This window comes from Pezoporus occidentalis, unplaced genomic scaffold, assembly GCF_034315485.1.
Source record: "Pezoporus occidentalis ecotype Australia unplaced genomic scaffold, CSIRO_AGI_Poc_V1 ctg1280, whole genome shotgun sequence".
NCBI lineage: Eukaryota > Metazoa > Chordata > Aves > Psittaciformes > Psittacidae > Pezoporus > Pezoporus occidentalis.
In genome coordinates, this window is record NW_026913083.1 from 1 (window position 1) to 14,115 (window position 14,115).

Consider the following 14,115-nt stretch of genomic DNA (forward strand, 5'->3'; position numbering starts at 1 on the left):
TTCCCCCCTTATCCTCCCTATATCTCCCCCCATCCCCCCCCATATCTCCCCATTCTCTCCCCCCATTCTCCCCCCATTCCCCCCCCATTCCCCCCCCAGACATGCGCCGGGACGTGCAGGAGATCTTCCGCATGACCCCCCACGAGAAGCAGGTGATGATGTTCAGCGCCACGCTCTCCAAGGACATCCGTCCCGTCTGCCGAAAATTCATGCAAGACGTAAATCACCCCCTCCCCCCACACCCCCCCACCCCCCCCACCCCCCCTCCGTCACCTCCCCCCCCCCACCACCACCCCCCAAACAGCGATACGGGGCCAACATCACCCCCCCACTTCTCCTTCATCCCATCCATGCGGAAGATCTCTCGGCTCCCTTCTCCATCCTCATCCGTAGGCTGGACCGGTGGGGGGGGGGCTCGCTTTAAACCCCCTCTTTTTCGGGCAAAATGAGGCTTAAACCAAACCCCCTCTCATTTTCGCACCTAAAATCACCCCCCCTCCCTGAAATCACCCCAAAATGAGGCTTAAACCACGCAACCCCCCCCCAGACACCATCAGTATCATCACACTGAGAGGCAGAAGAGCTCTAGGCTGCACCGATAGGGGGGGCTCACTTTAAACCCCCTCTTTCTGGCCTAAAACCACCTGAAATCAGCCCAAAATGAGGCCTAAAACACACACAGACCCCCCCTAAACACCATCATCATCGTCACACCGAGGCTGAAGATCTCTAGGCTGCACCGATAGGGGGGGCTCACTTTAAACCCCCTCTTTCTGGCCTAAAACCACCTGAAATCAGCCCAAAATGAGGCCTAAAACACACACAGACCCCCCCTAAACACCATCATCATCGTCACACCGAGGCTGAAGATCTCTAGGCTGCACCTATAGGGAAAAGAGGGGGTCCTCGCTTTACCCCCCCCTCTTTTTGGCCTGAAATCACCCCAAAATGAGGCCTAAAACACACACAGACCCCCCCTAAACACCATCATCATCGTCACACCGAGGCTGAAGATCTCTAGGCTGCACCTATAGGGAAAAGAGGGGGTCCTAAAATCAGCCCAAATGAGGCCTAAAACACACACCCCCCCTCATTTTCACACCGAGGCTGGATCTCTAGGCCAAAACCACCTGAAATCAGCCCAAAATGAGGCCTAAAACACACACAGACCCCCCCTAAACACCATCATCATCGTCACACCGAGGCTGAAGATCTCTAGGCTGCACCTATAGGGAAAAGAGGGGGTCCTCGCTTTACCCCCCTCTCTTTTTGGCCTAAAACCACCTGAAATCAGCCCAAAATGAGGCCTAAAACACACACAGACCCCCCCTAAACACCATCATCATCGTCACACCGAGGCTGAAGATCTCTAGGCTGCACCTATAGGGGGGGCTCACTTTAAACCCCCTCTTTTTGGCCTAAAACCACCTGAAATCACCCCAAACTGAGGCATAAACCACGCAACCCCCCCCCAGACACCATCATCATCGTCACACCGAGATGAAGAAGATCTCTAGGCTGCACCAATAGGGAAAGGGGGGGGGGGTCCTCAATTTACCCCCTTCTTTTTGCCTAAAACCACACAAAATCACCCCAAAATGAGGCATAAACCACGCAACCCCCCCCCAGACACCATCATCATCCTCCCACCGAGACGAAGAAGATCTCTAGGCTGCACCAATAGGGAAAGGGGGGGGGGGGTCTTCAGTTTACCCCCCTCTTTTTGCCTAAAACCACCTGAAATCACCCCAAAATGAGGCCTAAAACACAGACACCCCCCTCCAGACACCATCATCATCATCGCACCGAGACGTGGAAGATCTCTAGGCTGCACCAATAGGGAAAAAGAGGGGGGGTGTCTCACTTTAACCCCCCCAACACCCCTCTTTTTGGCCTAAAACCACCTGAAATCACCCCAAAACGAGGCTTAAACCCCCCCAAGCACCACCACCATCATCATCATCATCTTCATCACCCCCGAGACGTGGAAGCCCAGGAGAGCACCAGGACCCAGCCCAACCCCCCCCCCCAGCCCCCCAACCTCCGGCTTTGGGACCACGACGCAGGAGCAAGGCCCAGCCCCCCCCCCCCCCCACATCTCCCCCCCACCACCCCCTTGACCCCCACAACGGGCGCATCCGGATTCACCTCCTCCTGGACCCCACTTCCAGGGAGCCCCCGCGGATGCTGGATCCTGGAGCAGGATGTGGGGGGGGATGGGGAATGGAGGGGGATGGGGGTTTGGGGTGCAGGGGGTTGTGGGGAGCCCATTGCGTTCTATTGGGGTGTAAAGAGCCCATAGGGTTGTATTGGGGTGCACAGAGCCCATAGGGTTGTATTGGGGTGCACAGAGCCCATAGGGTTGTATTGGGGTGCACAGAGCCCATAGGGTTGTATTGGGGTGCACAGAGCCCATAGGGATGTATTGGGGTGCACAGAGCCCATAGGGTTGTATTAGGGTGTGAGGAGCCTATAGGGTTGTATTGGGGTGCTGGGAGCCCATTGGGTTGTATTGGGGTGTAGGGAGCCCATAGGATTGTATTGGGGTGTAGGGAGCCCATAGGATTGTATTGGGGTGCAAGGAGCCCATTGGGGTCTAGGGAGCCCATTGGGTTCTATTGGGGTGCAGGAAGCCCGTAGGGTTGTATTGGGGTGCAAGCAGCTCATTGGATTCTATTGGGGTGCAGGAAACCCATAGGGTTGTATTGGGGTACTGGGAGCCCATTGGGTTGTATTGGGGTGCAGGAAGCCCATTGGGTTGTATTGGGGTGCACGGAGCCCATAGGGTTGTATTGGGGTGCACAGAGCCCATAGGGATGTATTGGGATGCACAGAGCCCATATGGTTGTATTTAGGTGCTGGGAGCCCATAGGGTTGTATTAGGGTGTGAGGAGCCTATAGGGTTGTATTGGGGTGCTGGGAGCCCATTGGGCTCTATTGGGGTGCAAGGAGCCCATTGGGCTCTAATGGGGTGTAAGGAACCTATAGGGTTGTATTGGGGTGCAGGGAGCCCATTGGGCTCTAATGGGGTGTAAGGAACCTATAGGGTTGTATGGGGTACAAGGAGCCCATTGGGCTCTAATGGGGTGTAAGGAACCTATAGGGTTGTATTGGGGTGCAGGGAGCCCATTGGGGTGTAGGGAGCCCACAGGGTTGTATTAGGGTGTAGGGAGCCCATTGGGCTCTATTGGGGTGCAGGGAGCCCATTGGGCTCTAATGGGGTGTAAGGAACCCATAGGGTTGCATTGGGGTGCAAGGAGCCCATTGGGGTCTAGGGAGCCCATTGGGTTCTATTGGGGTGCAGGAAACCCATAGGGTTGTATTGGGGTACTGGGAGCCCATTGGGCTCTATTGGGGTGCAGGAAACCCATAGGGTTGTATTGGGGTGCAGGAAACCCATAGGGTTGTATTGGGGTGCAGGAAGCCCATAGGGTTGTATTGGGGTGCAAGGAGCCCATTGGGTTCTATTGGGGTGCAGGAAACCCATAGGGTTGTATTGGGGTGCAGGGAGCCCATAGGGTTGTATTGGGGTGTATAGAGACCCCATAGGGCTGTAACTGTGCCCATGGGACCATATTGGGGTGCAGGGAGGTCCAAGGGACCCATTGGGTTATATTGGGGTGCAGGGAGCCCATTGGGCTCTATTGGGGTGTGGGGGGGGCTATAAGCAGCCCATTGGCCTCTATTGGGCTGCAAGGACCTATAGGGCACCCATGGGGCTCTATTGGCACCCATAGGGCTCAACTGGGGCTCTTTGGCTCAATTTTGGGGGTACCAAGACCCATTCAGGGGTGCAGATCCCCATTGGCCTCTTTGGGCCCATTTTTAGCCTCTTTGGCCCATTTTTGGTCTTTCTGAGCCCAGTTTTGGGGAGCTGGGGCTCATTTTTGGCCTCTTTTGGCTCGTTTTTGGCCTTTCTGAGCCCATTTTTGGGGTGCCAGGTCTCATTTTGGGGTGCTGGGGCCCTCTTTTGGCCTGTTTTTGGCCTTTCTGAGCCCATTTTTGGGGTGCCAGGTCTCATTTTGGGGTGCCAGAGCCCATTTTTGCCCTCTTTGAGCCCATTTTTGGTGCCTCTGAAGCCATTTTTGGGGTGCCAGGGCCCATTTTTAGCCTCTTTGGCCCATTTTTTTGCCTCTCTGAGCCCATTTTTGGGGTGCCAGGGCCCATTTTTGGCCTTTTTTGGCCCATTTTTACCCTCTTTGGTCCATTTTTGCCTTCTCTGAGCCCATTTTTGGAGTGCCAGGGCCCATTTTGGGGTGCTGGGGCCCTTTTTTGGCCCATTTTTGCCTTCTCTGAGCCCATTTTTGGGGTGCCAGGGCCCATTTTTGCCCTCTCTAAGCCCGTTCTTTCCCTGTCTGAGCCCATTTTTGCCCTATTTGGGCCCATTTTGGGTGCCAGGGCACACTTTTTGCCTGTCTGAGCCCCTTTTTGGGGTGCCAGGTCTCATTTTGGGGTGCTGGGGCCGATTTTTGCCTTCTCCGAGCCCATTTTTGCCCTCTTTGGGCCCATTTTTGGCCTTTGTGAGCCCATTTTTGGCCTCTCTGAGCCCGTTTTTGGGCCCGTTTTGGGGGTGCGGGGACCCCTTGTGGGGGTGCAGGGGGGGCCCGCAGCTCAGGCTCTCTCTGCCCCCCCCCATTGTAGCCTATGGAGATCTTTGTGGACGACGAGACGAAGCTGACGCTGCACGGCCTGCAGCAGTACTACGTCAAGCTCAAGGACAACGAGAAGAACCGCAAGCTCTTCGACCTCCTCGACGTGCTCGAGTTCAACCAGGTGGGAGCGGCACCCCGGAAACACCCTGAAACAACCCCAAAACCGCCCTAAAATAGCCCAAAACAGCCCCGAAACACCCTAAAATACCCCCAAACGGCCCTAAAATAGCCCAAAACACCTCAAAACCGCCCTAAAATAGCCCAAAACAGCCCCAAAACACCTCAAAATGCCCCCAAACCACCCTAAAATACCCCAAAACCCCCCAAAACTGCCCTAAAATAGCCCAAAACACCTCAAAATGCCCCAAAACCGCCCTAAAATAGCCCCAAAACAGGCCCAAAACACCTCAAAATGCCCCCAAACCACCCTAAAATACCCCAAACAACCCTAAAACACCCCAAAACCGCCCTAAAATACCCCAAAAGAGACCCAAAACACCTCAAAATACCCCCAGACGGCCCTAAAATAGCCCAAAACAGGCCCAAAACACCTCAAAATGCTCCCAACCACCCTAAAATAGCCCAGAACAGGCCCAAAACACCCCAAAACCGCCCTAAAATAGCCCAAAACAGGCCCAAAACACCTCAAAATGCCCCAAAACCGCCCTAAAATGGCCCAAAACACCTTAAAATACCCCAAAACCGCCCTAAAATAGCCCCAAACAGGCCCGAAACACCTCAAAATGCCCCAAAACCGCCCTAAAATGGCCCAAAACCACCCTAAAATACCCCAAAACTGACCCAAAACACCCTAAAATACCACAAAACCGCCCTAAAATAGCCCAAAACACCTCAAAATGCCCCCAAACCACCCTAAAATACCCCCAAACACCTCAAAATACCCTAAATACCCCAAAACACCCTAAAATAGCCCAAAACAGACCCAAAACACCTCAAAATACCCCAATGCAGCCCTAAAATAGCCCAAAACAGACCCGAAATACCTCAAAATGCCCCAAAACCACCCTAAAATAGCCCAAAACAGACCCGAAATAACTCAAAATGCCCCAAAACCGCCCTAAAATAGCCCCAAACAGGCCCAAAACACCTCAAAATGCCCCAAAACCACCCTAAAATAGCCCCAAAACACCCCAAAACCGCCCTAAAATAGCCCAAAACACCCCAAAACCACCCTAAAATAGCCTGAAACAGGTCCAAAACACCTCAAAATGCCCCAAAACCAACCTAAAATACCACAAAACCACCCTAAAATGCTCCAAAACTGCCCTTAAATAGCCCAAAACACCCCCCAAAATGCCCTAAAATACCCAAAAATAGCCCAAAACACCTCAAAATGCCCCAAAGCCTCCCTAACATAGCCCAAAACACCCTAAAATGCCCCAAAACAGTCCAAAAACACCTTCAGATACCCTAAAACATGTCAAAACCACCCTAAGGTACCCCAAAGATCCCAAAAAAAACCTAAAATACGCTTAAACAGCCCCAAAACACCCTAAAACCCCCATTTTACCTCCCCAAATCCCCATTTTCCCTCCCCAAACCCCCATTATTTCCCCCCAAACCCCCATTATTTCCCCCAAAACCCCCATTTCCCCCAAACCCCTATTTTCCCCCCAAACCCCCATTTTTTCCCCACAAACCCCCTTTTTTTTCCCCAAATCCCCATTTTTCCCCCAAAACCCCATTCCCCCCCAAAATCCCCATTTTTCCCCCCAAAACCCCCATTTTCCCTTCCCAAACCCCCATTTTACCCCCAAACCCCCATTTTTTCCCCCCAAACCCCCATTTTTTTCCCCACAAACCCCCATTTTTTCCCCCAAACCCCCATTTTCCCTCCCCAAACCCCCATTATTTCCCCCCAAACCCCCATTTCCCCCCCAAAAAAACATTTTCCCTCCCCAAACCCCCATTTTCCCTCCCCAAACCCCCATTATTTCCCCCCAAACCCCCATTATTTCCCCCAAAACCCCCATTTCCCCCAAACCCCCATTTCCCCCCCCAAACCCCCATTTCCCCCCCAAACCCCCCTTTTCCCCCCCCAAAACCCCCATTTCCCCCCAAACCCCCCATTTCCACCCCCAAACCCCCATTCCCCCCAAAACCCCATTTCCCCCCCAAAACCCCATTAAAACCCCCCCCAAAACCCCCCCCCCCCAAAACCCCCATTTTCCCCCCCAAACCCCCATTAAAAGACCCAAAACCCCATTAAAGACCCCAAACCCCCATTAAAAAGACCCCATCCCCCCCAAACCCCCCAACCCCCCCCAAAACCCCCATCCCCCCCAAACCCCACATCCCCCCCCAAACCCCCATTTCCCTCCCCAAACCCCCATTATTTCCCCCCAAACCCCCATTAAACCCCCCCCCAAACCCCCATTAAAAAGACCCCAACCCCCCTCAAAAGCCCATTAAACCCCCCCAAAACCCCATTAAAGCCCCCCAAACCCCCCCCCCCCCAAAACCCCATTTTCCCTCCCCAAACCCCCATTATTTCCCCCCAAACCCCCATTTCCCCCCCAAAACCCCCATTTTCCCCCCAAAACCCCCATTTTCCCTCCCCAAACCCCCATTATTTCCCCCCAAAACCCCCATTTTCCCCCAAACCCCCATTTTCCCTCCCCAAACCCCCATTATTTCCCCAAAACCCCCATTCCCCCCCCAAAACCCCCATTTCCCCCCCCAAACCCCTATTTCCCTCCCCAAAACCCCATTTTTCCCCCCAAAACCCCCTATTTCCCCCCCCAAATCCCCCATTTCCCTCCCCAAACCCCCATTTTCCCTCCCCAAACCCCCATTTCCCTCCCCAAATCCCCATTTTTCCCCCCAAATCCCCATTATTTCCCCAAAACCCCCATTTCCCCCCCAAAAACCCCCATTTCCCCCCCCAAAACCCCCATTTCTCCCCAAAATTCCCCCCATATCCCCCTCCCCGCAGGTGGTGATCTTCGTCAAGTCGGTGCAGCGCTGCATCGCCCTGGCGCAGCTCCTGGTGGAGCAGAACTTCCCGGCCATCGCCATCCACCGCGGCATGCCGCAGGAGGAGCGGTGCGAGCCCGCGGGGAGCTGGCGGGACGCGGCGCGACGTGCTGCGATATATCGCGATATATCGCGATATAAGTGGATATATCGCGATATATCGGGTTATAATGGGATATATCGGGATATATCGCTATGTATCGGGATATAAGGGGATATATCGCGATATATCGGGATATAAGGGGATATATCGCGATATGTCGGGATGTACTGGGATATAACGTGATATATTGGGATACAAGAGGATATTTCGGGATATACAGGGATATATCGGGATATAAGGGGATATATCGCGATGTATCGGAATATAAGGGGATATGTCGCGATATATTGCGATATATCGGGTTATTAATGGATATATCAGGATATAAGGGGATATATCGCGATATGTTGGGTTATAATGGGATATATCGGGATATATCGCGATATATCGGGATGTATCAGGATATAACGGGATATATCGGGATATATTGGGATATAACAGGATATGTCGGGATATACAGGGATATATCGGGGTATATTGAGATATAATGGGATATATCGGGATATAATGGGATATATCGGGATATATTGGGATATACCAGGGTATAGGGGATATACCAGGATATACTGGGATCTATCGGGATGTATCAGGATATATTGAGATGTATCAGGATATATCGAGATAGACTGGGATATATTGGGATGTACCGGGATATATGGGGATATATCAGGATGTACTGGGATATATTGTGATATACTGGGGTATATCGGGATATACTGGGATATATTGGGATATACTGGGATATATTGTGGTATACTGGAATATATCAAAATACACCGGGATATATTGGGATTTACTGGGATATGCCAGGATATATCGGGATATACTGGGGTATATTGATATCTATTGGGATATATCGGGATATACCAGGATATATTGGGATGTATCGGGATATACCGGGATATATCAGGGTATACTGGGATATATTGGGATGTACCAGGATACATCGGGATATACGGGGCTATATCGGGATATACTGCGATATACCGGGATATATTGTGATATACCGGGATATACCGGGATATATTAGGATATATTGGGATATACTGGGATATGCCAGGATATATCACGATATACTGGGATATACCGGGATAGACTGGGATATATCGGGATAGACTGGGATATATCGCGATATACTGGGATGTATCGCGATGTACTGGGATATATTGCGATATACTGGGATATATCGCGATGTACTGGGATATATCTCGCGATGTACTGGGATATATTGCGATATACTGGGATATATCGCGATGTACTGGGATATATCGTGATATACTGGGATATATATCACGATGTACTGGGATATATCGCGATGTACTGGGATATATATCGCGATATACTGGGATATATCGCGATATACTGGGATATATCACGATATCCCGGGATATATCGCGATGTACTGGGATATATCGCGATATACTGGGATATATCGCGATACCCCGGGATATATCGCGATATATCGTGATACCCCCGCCGTGCTCCAGGTTATCCCGGTACCAGCAGTTCAAGGACTTCCAGCGCCGCATCCTGGTGGCCACGAACCTGTTTGGGCGCGGGATGGACATCGAGAGGGTCAACATCGCCTTCAACTACGACATGCCCGAGGACTCGGACACCTACCTGCACCGGGTGCGGGGGGACCCCAAAGTGGGGGGTGGGGGGTGAAATATGGGGGGGGGGGTGAAATATAGGGGGTAAGGGGGGTAAAATATAGGGGGAGGGGGTAAAATATGGGGGTAGGGGGGTAAAATATAGGGGGTGTGGGGGTAAAATATAGGGGGTGTGGGGGGTAAAATATAGGGGGTATGGGGGTAAAATATAGGGGGAGGGGGTAAAATATAGGGGGAGGGCGTGTAGGGGGTGTGGGGGAATATAGGGGGTGGGGAAAATATGGGGGGAGGGGGGTAAAATATGGGGGGAGGGGGTAAAATATAGGGGGAGGGGGGTAAAATATAGGGGGTGTGGGGGTAAAATATGGGGGGGGTGGGGGGTAAAATATAGGGGGAGGGGGGTAAAATATGGGGGGAGGGGGTAAAATATAGGGGGTGTGGGGGGGGAATATAGGGGGTGTGTGGGAAAATATAGGGGGTGTGGGGGGTAAAATATAGGGAGAGGGGGTAAAATATAGGGGGGGAAAATATAGGGGAGTACTGTATGACTCCTATAGGGTACTATGGGTACTATAGGGTACTATGGGTATTATAGGGCTCCTATAGGGTACTATGGGTAGTATAGGGCTCTATAGGGTACTATGAGTACTATAGGGTTCCTATAGGGTACTACGGGTACTATAGGGCTCCTATAGGTACTATGGGTACTATAGGGCTCCTATAGGGTACTATGGGTACTATAGGGCTCCTATAGGGTACTATGGGTACTATAGGGCTCCTATAGGTACTATATGGATGTATAGGGCTCTGGGTTCCCTATGTGCCCCATAGCCCTCTATAGGGTGTCCTATGACCCCCATAGCCCTCTATAGGGAACCCTATGACCCCCATAGCCCTCCATAGGGAACCCTATGACCCCCATAGCCCTCTCCAGGCTGCCCCACGCGCCCCATAGCCCTCTCTAAGGTGCCCCATGCGCCCCATAGCCCTCTATAGGGTGTCCTATGACCCCCATAGCCCTCTATATGTTGCCCCATGCGCCCCATAGCCCTCTATAGGGAACCGTATTACCCCCATAGCGCTCTATAGGGAACCCTATGACCCCCATAGCGCTCTCTAGGGTGCCCCACGCGCCCCATAGCCCTCTCTAGGCTGCCCCATGCGCCCCATAGCCCTCTCTAAGGTGCCCCATGCACCCCATAGCCCTCTATAGGAAACCCTATGCCCCCCATAGCCCTCTATAGGAAACCCTATGACCCCCATAGCGCTCTATAGGGAACCGTATGACCCCCATAGCGCTCTATAGGGAACCCTATGACCCCCATAGCGCTCTATAGGAAACCCTATGCCCCCCATAGCCCTCCATAGGGAACCCTATGACCCCCATAGCCCTCCATAGGGAACCCTATGACCCCCATAGCCCTCTATAGGGAACCCTATGACTCCCATAGCCCTCTATAGGGAACCCTATGACCCCCATAGCCCTCTCCAAGCTGCCCCATGCGCCCCATAGCCCTCTATAGGAAACCCTATTACCCCCATAGCGCTCTATAGGAAACCCTATGCCCCCCATAGCCCTCCATAGGGCCCTATGACCCCCATAGCCCTCCATAGGGAACCCTATGACCCCCATAGCCCTCTATAGGGAACCCTATGACCCCCATAGCCCTCTATAGGGAACCCTATGACCCCCATAGCCCTCTATAGGGAACCCTATGCCCCCCATAGCCCTCTATAGGGAACCCTATGACCCCCATAGCCCTCTCTAGGCTGCCCCACGCACCCCATAGCCCTCTATAGGGTGCACTATGCCCCCCATAGCCCTCTATAGGGAACCCTATGACCCCCATAGCCCTCTCTAGGGTGCCCCACGTGCCCCATAGCCCTCTCTAGGCTGCCCCACGCACCCCATAGCCCTCTATAGGGAACCCTATGACCCCCATAGCCCTCCATAGGGAACCCTGTGACCCCCATAGCCCTCCATAGGGAACCCTATGACCCCCATAGCCCTCTATAGGGAACCCTATGACCCCCATAGCGCTCTATAGGGAACCCTATGCCCCCCATAGCGCTCTATAGGGAACCGTATGACCCCCATAGTGCTCTCTAGGGTGCCCCATGCGCCCCATAGCCCTCTATAGGGAACCCTATTACCCCCATAGCGCTCTATAGGAAACCCTATGACCCCCATAGCGCTCTATAGGGAGCCCTATGACCCCCATAGCCCTCCATAGGGAACCGTATGACCCCCATAGCGCTCTCTAGGGTGCCCCACGCGCCCCATAGCGCTCTGTAGGGTGCCCCACGCGCCCCATAGCGCTCTCTAGCGTGCCCCACGCGCCCCATAGCGCCCTATATCTCTGCCCCACACCCGCAGGTGGCGCGGGCGGGCCGGTTCGGCACCAAGGGCCTGGCCATCACCTTCGTGTCGGACGAGAACGACGCCAAGATCCTCAACGACGTCCAGGACCGCTTCGAGGTGAACATCAGCGAGCTGCCCGACGAGATCGACATCTCCTCCTACAGTGAGCCTGGGGGGGGAAACGGGGATTTTGGGGGGAAAACGGGGAATTTGGGGAGATTTGGGGGAAAAATGGGGAAATTTGGGGGAAAAAACGTGTAAAAAGGGGCAAAAATGGGGAAATTTGGGGGAAAAATGGGGAAATTTGGGGGAAAAATGGGGAAATTTGGGGGGAAAAATGGGGAATTTGGGGAAAAAAATGGGGAAATTTGGGGAAAAAAACGGGGAAAAAAGAGGCAAAAACGGGGAAATTTGGGGGAAATTTGGGGGAAAAACGGGGAAATTTGGGGGAAAATGGGGAATTTGGGGGGAAAAATGGGGAAATTTGGGGGAAACTGGGGAATTTTGGGGTAAAACCGGGGAAATTTGGGGAAAAAACGGGGAAATTTGGGGGAAAAACGGGGAAAATTGGGGAAAAAACGGGGAAATTTGGGGGGAAAAAGGGGGAATTTGGGGAAAAAACGTGGAAAAAAGGGGGGAAAAATGGGGAAATTTGGGGGGAAACCGGGGAAATTTGGGGAAAATGGGGAAATTTGGGGGAAAATGGGGAAATTTGGGGGAAAAACAGGGAAATTTGGGGAAAAAACGGGGAATTTTGGGGAAAAACTGGCAAATTTGGGGAAAAATGGGGAAATTTGGGGAAAAAAACGGGGAAAAAAGGGGCAAAAATGGGGATTTTGGGCAAATTTGGGGGGAAAAACGGGGAAATTTGGGGGAAAAAATTGGGAAATTTGGGGGAAAAACGGGGAAATTTGGGGGAAAAACGGGCAAGTTTGTGGAAAAAAAAGGAATTTTGGGGGAAAAACAAGCAAATTTGGGGGAAAAACGGGCAAATTTGGGGAAAAAAGGGCAAATTTGGGGCAAAAACGGGCAAGTTTGGGGAAAAAAGGGCAAATTTGGGTGCAAAACGGGGCGGTTTGGGGGAGCATCCTTGGGATGGACCATTTGAGGGGGGGGAGCTGCCCGACGAGATCGACATCTCCTCCTACAGTGAGCCTGGGGGGGGGAAACGGGGATTTTGGGGGAAAAATGGGGATTTTGGGGGAAATTTGGGGGGAAAACGGGGAAATTTGGGGAAAAAAACGGGGAAAAAAGGGGCAAAAACGGGGAAATTTGGGGGAAAAATGGGGAAATTTGGGGAAAAACGGGGAAAAAAGGGGCAAAAACGGGGAAATTTGGGGAAAAATGGGGAAATTTGGGGAAAAAAATGGGAAAATTTGGGGAAAAATGGGGAAATTTGGGGAAAAACAGGGCAAAAATGGGGATTTTGGGCAAATTTGGGGGAAAAACGAAATTTGGGGGGAAAATGGGGAAATTTGGGAAAAAATGGGGAAATTTGGGGGGAAAATGGGGAAATTTGGAGGAAAACGGGGAAATTTGGGGAAAAATGGGAAAATTTGGGAAATTTGGGGAAAAATGGGGAAATTAGAGGAAAAAATGCGGTTTTGGGGCAAAAACGGGTAATTTTGGAGAAAAAAACAGTCAATTCAGGGGGAAACGGGGAAATTTGGGGAAATTTTGGGGGAAAACGGGGAAATTTGGGGGAAAACGGGGAAATTTGGGGGGAAAACGGGGAAAATTGGGGAAAAAACGGGGAAATTTGGGGGAAAATGGGGAAATTTGGGGGCAAAAATGGGGGCGGTTTTGGAGTGGTTTTGGGGAAATTTGGGGAAAAAATGGGGAAATTTTGAAAAGGTGGTTTGGGGCAGTTTCAGGGTGGTTTTGGGGCAGTTTTGGGGCAGTTTTGGGGTGATTTTGGGGCGGTTTTGGGGCACTTTTGGGGTGGTTTGGGGGCAGTTTTGGGGTGGTTTTGGGGTGGTTTTGGGGCAGTTTCGGGGTGGTTTTGGGGCAGTTTCAGGGTGGTTTTGGGGTGGTTTTGGGGCAATTTTGGGGTGGTTTTGGGGTTGTTTTGGGGCAGTTTCAGGGTGGTTTTGGGGTGCTTTTGGGGCACTTTTGGGGTGGTTTCAGGGTGGTTTTGGGGCAGTTTTAGGGCAGTTCGGGGGCAGTTTTAGGGTGGTTTTGGGGCAGTTTTAGGGTGGTTTTGGGGCGATTTGGGGGCGGTTTTGGGGCAGATTTGGGGCAATTTAGGGCATTTTCAGAGTTTTGGGTCAATTTGGGTCAGGTTTGGGGTAGTTTTGGGCTGGTTTTGGGACCGTTTTGGGTCAATTTGTGGTGGTTTTGGGGCTCCCAAAGGGCAGGAGCTGTTGCTATGGGGGGGGATGGGATTTG

The 14,115-nt window shown here is 52.2% G+C and overlaps 1 protein-coding gene across 1 annotated transcript; it reads left to right on the forward strand.

Moving 5' to 3' along the window:
- Positions 1-85: 85 nt before the first annotated feature.
- On the forward strand, positions 86-11,988 carry LOC134158273 (spliceosome RNA helicase DDX39B-like). Its single transcript, XM_062608021.1, has 5 exons — positions 86-218; positions 4,642-4,773; positions 7,609-7,718; positions 9,240-9,384; positions 11,743-11,988. Exons 1-5 carry the CDS (start codon positions 102-104, stop codon positions 11,986-11,988), a joined length of 750 nt encoding a protein of 249 aa, XP_062464005.1. The 5' UTR covers positions 86-101.
- Positions 11,989-14,115: the final 2,127 nt, after the last annotated feature.